This window comes from Sapajus apella, unplaced genomic scaffold, assembly GCF_009761245.1.
Source record: "Sapajus apella isolate SASKATOON/1434 unplaced genomic scaffold, GSC_monkey_1.0 scaffold105, whole genome shotgun sequence".
Lineage (NCBI taxonomy): Eukaryota > Metazoa > Chordata > Mammalia > Primates > Cebidae > Sapajus > Sapajus apella.
In genome coordinates this window covers 6372653-6377622 of record NW_022437045.1, presented here as the reverse complement: position 1 = coordinate 6377622, position 4970 = coordinate 6372653, and the positions used below count along the sequence as shown (strand labels likewise).

Here is a 4970-nt window from a genome sequence, read left to right as displayed (position 1 = left end):
TTTTTTTTTTTTTTTTTTGGTAGAGACAGGGTTTCACCATGTTGGCCTGGCTGCTCTTGAACTCCTGACCTCAGGTGATCCACCCACCTTAGCCTCCCAAAGTGCTGGGATTACAAGGATGAGCCAATATGCCCCGGCCTCTTCCATTCTTTTAATTCAATGAGGGTCCTTGGCTGACACCTAGTGGAAAACTTGGAAACTTCTTGGAAATAGCTATATTGCCCATTAGCATATGTGATAAGTAAACTTAACTCTTGTCCAAATTAATTAAGAATAAAGGTGAAGGTATTTTGCATTTTATATATTAGCATGGTTCTGTAATTGCATTTCCCAGAGACTGAGCTAACATTTGTGTTTGAAATTAAATTCTGAATGTACAAGAGAGATAGATATTAGTGCTACAAAAATTGAAACGTTTGTTTTCTCTAAATTAAGGTGACCGTGTTGAGGCTCCCCCCACCCACCGCCACCCCACACTTTTTATCTAAATGTGATTGCCACTTAGCTGAAATCACAGATTTTAGCAAAATAGAGTAAATTTCTTTTTTTTTTTTTTTTTTTGTGATGGAGTTTTCTTCTTGTCTGGAATACAATGGTGTGATCTCAGCTTGCTGCAACCTCTGCCTCCCAGGTTCAAGCAATTCTCCTGCCTCAGCTTCCTGGTAGCTGGGATTGCAGGCATGCACCACCACACCCAGCTAATTTTTTGTATTTTTAGTAGAGACGGGGTTTTTCCATGTTGGTCCGGCTGGTCTCAAACTCCAGACCTCAGGTGACCTGCCCGCCTCGGCCTCCCAAAGGGCTAGGATTACAGGCATGAGTCACCACGCCCGGCCTAAAATTATTTAAAAGTTATGTTTAGCATAGTGTTTTGTAGGTTAAATTATACTACCCTTTAAAAAATGAAAATGACATTAACGAGGCAAGAAAGGCTACAGTCCCCTAGAACAGCAATATTCAGCCTTTTGGGCACCAGGGGTTAGTGTTGTGGAAGACAGTTTTTCCACGGACTGAGACAGGGTGGCGGTTTGGGATAATGAAAGCACATTATATTTATTGTGCACTCTATTTATATTAGTATATGCTAATACAGAATGAAATAGTTCTGCAGCTCACCATGATGTAGAATCAGAGGGAGCCCTGAGCTTGTTTTTCTGCAACGAGAGGTCCCGTCGGGGGGTGATGGGAGACAGTGACACCCCAGGGCGTTGCGTATGTCCAGTCTGCTCTGTAATCTCACTTTGGTTGCTGTCACTGCAGAAAACCCTGCTTCACAAAGACAGGATATTGGAAGTGGAAGCAGGATTTTCAGGCTTGTGTGGCAATCTCAGGATGTCTGCCTTCACTTTAATCTGGAATGTATGGAGATTTGAAGTTGTTGCAAACATACTTTTTTTTTTTTTTTTTGAGACAGTCTCACTCTGTCACCCTGGCTGGAGTGCAGTGGCGTGATCTCAGCTCACTGCAACCTCCACCTCCTGGGTTCAAGCGATTCTCCTTCCTCAGCCTCCTGAGTAGCTGGGACTACAGGCAAACACCACCACACCTGTCTTTTCGTAGAGACAGGGTTTCAACATGTTGGTCAGGCTGGTCTCAAACTCCTGACCTCAGGTGATCCGCCTGCCTCGGCCTCCCAAAGTGCTGGGATTGCAGGTGTGAGCCACTGCGCCTGGCTCAAACATACTTTTAAGGGCACCAGATGCAGCTGTACAATTGAAGTACATCAACTCACTTGCCACGATGCAGCTTAAGTGCCCCTTGTCACTCACTGACAGGGTTTTGATATGAATCTGCAAACAACTGATTTATTATGGTCTCTGTGCAGTCAAACCTCTCTGCTGATGCTTTTCTGTATTTGCAGCTGCTCCTCAGTGCTAGCATCACTGCCTCGGCTCCAGCTCAGCTCATCGGGCATTAGATTCTCATAAGGAGTGCTGTAACCTAGATCCCTCACATGCATAATTCACAGTAGGGTTCATGCTCTTATGAGTATCTAATGCTGCCACTGATCTGCCCGGAGGCAGAGCTCAGGCTATAATGCGAGCCATGAGGAGCGGCTGTAGATTCAGATGAAGCTTCCCTCTCTTGCCCACCCCTCACCTCCCACTGTGCAGCCTGGTTCCTAACAGGCCATGAACTGGTACCAGTCTGTGGCTCAGGGGTTGGGGACCCCTGCCCTAGGAGGGCGTGCAGAACTCGCTGGTTGAGCTGATCATTGAGTCCTAATGACCATTCTGAAAGAGAGGTTTCATGATCCCACTGTCCAGTTGAGGAAGCACATTCTGGGATGGGAGAGCACCCACTTAGTGAAGTGCCTGAGCTGGGACCACAGATCACGTTGTCCTTCAGAGCTGTCCCACTCTGGGAAAATCTGGGGCACACAGAAGAGATGGGAGGTGCAGGGAGTTGGGGGAAATAGACTTCGCTCATGATAATTACATAGCATTCTGCAGGGGACAGACAGGAAACTGCCAGCAGCCATTTTGCAATTAACTCAAGATAGTTACAAGGCCCCCAGTGTTGTGATGAGGGCTGGTGATAAAGACATCAGGCTCCTCTCGACTGTAATCCCAGCACTTTGGGAGGCCAAGGCGAACGGATCATGAGGTCAGATCAAGACCATCCTGGCTAACACAGTGAAACCCCATCTCTACTAAAAATAAGAAAAATTAGCTGGGCATGGTGGCAGGCACCTGTAGTCCCAGCTATTTGGGAGTCTGAGACAGGAGAATCGCTTGAACCTGGAAGGCGGAGGCTGCAGTGAGCCGAGATCGCGCCTCTGCATTCCAGCCTGGGTGACAGAGCGAAACTCCTTGTCAAAAAAAAAAAATGGACACCCCCAGTGTCGTGGTGAGGGCTGGTGATAAAGATATCACGCTCCATGTATTGAGCTTTTGGGTCAGTAGATCAGGGTTGGGTGGCAAGAATCTGCATTTTTAATAAGCTGGCCAGTGGGTGCTAAATATCAGCCAGGCTTAGGAACCAGCCTCCCTCCCCCCTCTTTTGCAGGGTTGGGGGTGCAGTCTTAGCTCCAGTGCCTCGGTAGCATAGCAGCTATTACCCACATGAGGGCGCTCATCTGTCTGAATTCCCTGAACTATGTGTTAATGCTTAAAAGAAATAACGAGTTTTTAAACGTATATAAAAATCTGTTTATTCGGGTGGGATAAGACCTGTGTTGAGATTCGGAGTTTAACAAGGAAAAAAAAAGCAATTGGAATTACAACTCCACTTTCTGTCTTTCAGGCCAAGCAAGCAATCCTTGAAATGGATGCCGTTCGTAAGTTTTATTTCCTTAACACAATTTGAAACTTCATTGTCTATTTGTATCTATCACATTTTCTATCTTAAAGTTCATGAAAATGTCAATTGTGAGAAAATAGCATCTCTCCTTTTTTTTTTTTTTTTTTCTTTTTACAATCAAGTAGATGAAGAGAGAAAATAGTATCTCTCCATTCATTGTTTGAACAATTGGGTAGACAGTATCGTCCCTTCTTAGCACATTGGCTTGTTTTTCTGCATTGGTTCTCCCAGATTTATCTGAGTCACTTGATGGCTGGCTACTGTCTGGGTTTCTGCATTAACCAGTAATGTCAGTTATGTCTCCACAGTCAACTCGTCCCGCCCCACCTCTACCACCACCAAAAAACAGGGCTTCACGATGCATTTCTCACTTTGGCCAGGCGTGGTGGCTCACGCCTGTAATCCCAGCACTTTGGGAGGCCGAGACAGGTGGATCACTTGAGGTCAGGAATTCAAGACCAGCCTGGCCAACACTGCAAAACCCTGTCTCTACTAAAAATACAAAAATTAGCTGGGCATGGTGATGGCCACCTGTAATCCCAGTTACTCAGGAGGCTGAGGCAGGAGAATTACTTGAACCTGGGAAGTGGAGGCTTCAATGAGCTGAGATCGCGCCAGTGCAAGACTCCGTCTCCCAGAGTCAGAAAACACTCTGAAAAGAGGCGAAAGAACCCTGTGAAGAGAAGGCGAGGTCTTGAATGGGCATGTGTAGATCAGGAGGGAAAATGAAGGAGGCTGGAAACTGGAGAAGTTGGCTATTATTGTGACTAACTCCATTCAGCAAAACAATTTGCTGAATGCCCGACTCTGGGCAAGCACTCGGAAGTCAATTCGATTCTGAGTGTCCAGAATTATGTCAAGCCACTAACTGGTGCCACACGGATCTCTTCCAGGCCTAGGCCTGGGCCAGAGCAGTCCAGCCTGAGGCAGCGACATTATTTGCCCAGCCCCGAGTTTGAACTTGGCTGAATATGAGCAGAGTAGGCCAGCCCATTGGGTCAGATGACCACATTATGAAACTTTCCATTGACTTTGGTCTTTTTGATCCTCAGAATATCTCTCTGAACTTGAGATACCTTTGAAGAGCCTTCCCCCTGATTTTGTTTTGCTTTGAGACAGAGTCTCACCCAGGCTGGAGTGCAGTGGCGTGATCTCAGCTCACTATAACCTCCGCCTCCTGGACTGGAGCAATTCTCCTGCCTCATCCTCCTCAGTAGCTGAGATTACAGGCGTGTGCCACCATGCCTAGCTAATATTTTGTATTTGTAGTAGAGATGGGGTTTCTCTATGTTGGCCAGGATGGTCTCAAACTCCTGACCTTAAGTGATCCTCCTGACTTGGCCTCCCAAAGGGCTGGGATTACAGGCATGAGCCACCGCACCCGGCCCCTTCCCCCTAATTAGGGGAGCACTCGTTCATGGCTTGTTGTAAATTGTTTGCCCCTAGGCTAGGGTGCAGGTGATCATTGAATATGCATCAGTACCTTACCATTAAACCAGGGTTCCTTAACCCAAAGTCTCTGTATCCCTTAAATGGTACAAAGACACGAACTTGATGAAATTAAATGAAAATTTCTTTTCTGATAAGGCAATCTAAAGCATTTGTCAGATGCTCGGAGGAATGATATCTAGAAAAATATTAAGAGTCAGGCCGGGCGCGGTGGCTCA

General features: G+C 46.4%; 1 protein-coding gene across 1 annotated transcript in view; it reads left to right on the top strand.

Annotated features, from left to right (window-relative positions):
* Nucleotides 1–4970, top strand: part of PLEKHG1 (pleckstrin homology and RhoGEF domain containing G1) — a 157092-nt gene that overhangs the window by 128913 nt on the left and 23209 nt on the right. Inside the window, exon 11 of the mRNA XM_032258801.1 lies at nucleotides 3247–3280. Coding sequence (XP_032114692.1) covers nucleotides 3247–3280 — 34 coding nt within the window. The remainder of the gene's footprint in view (nucleotides 1–3246; nucleotides 3281–4970) is intronic.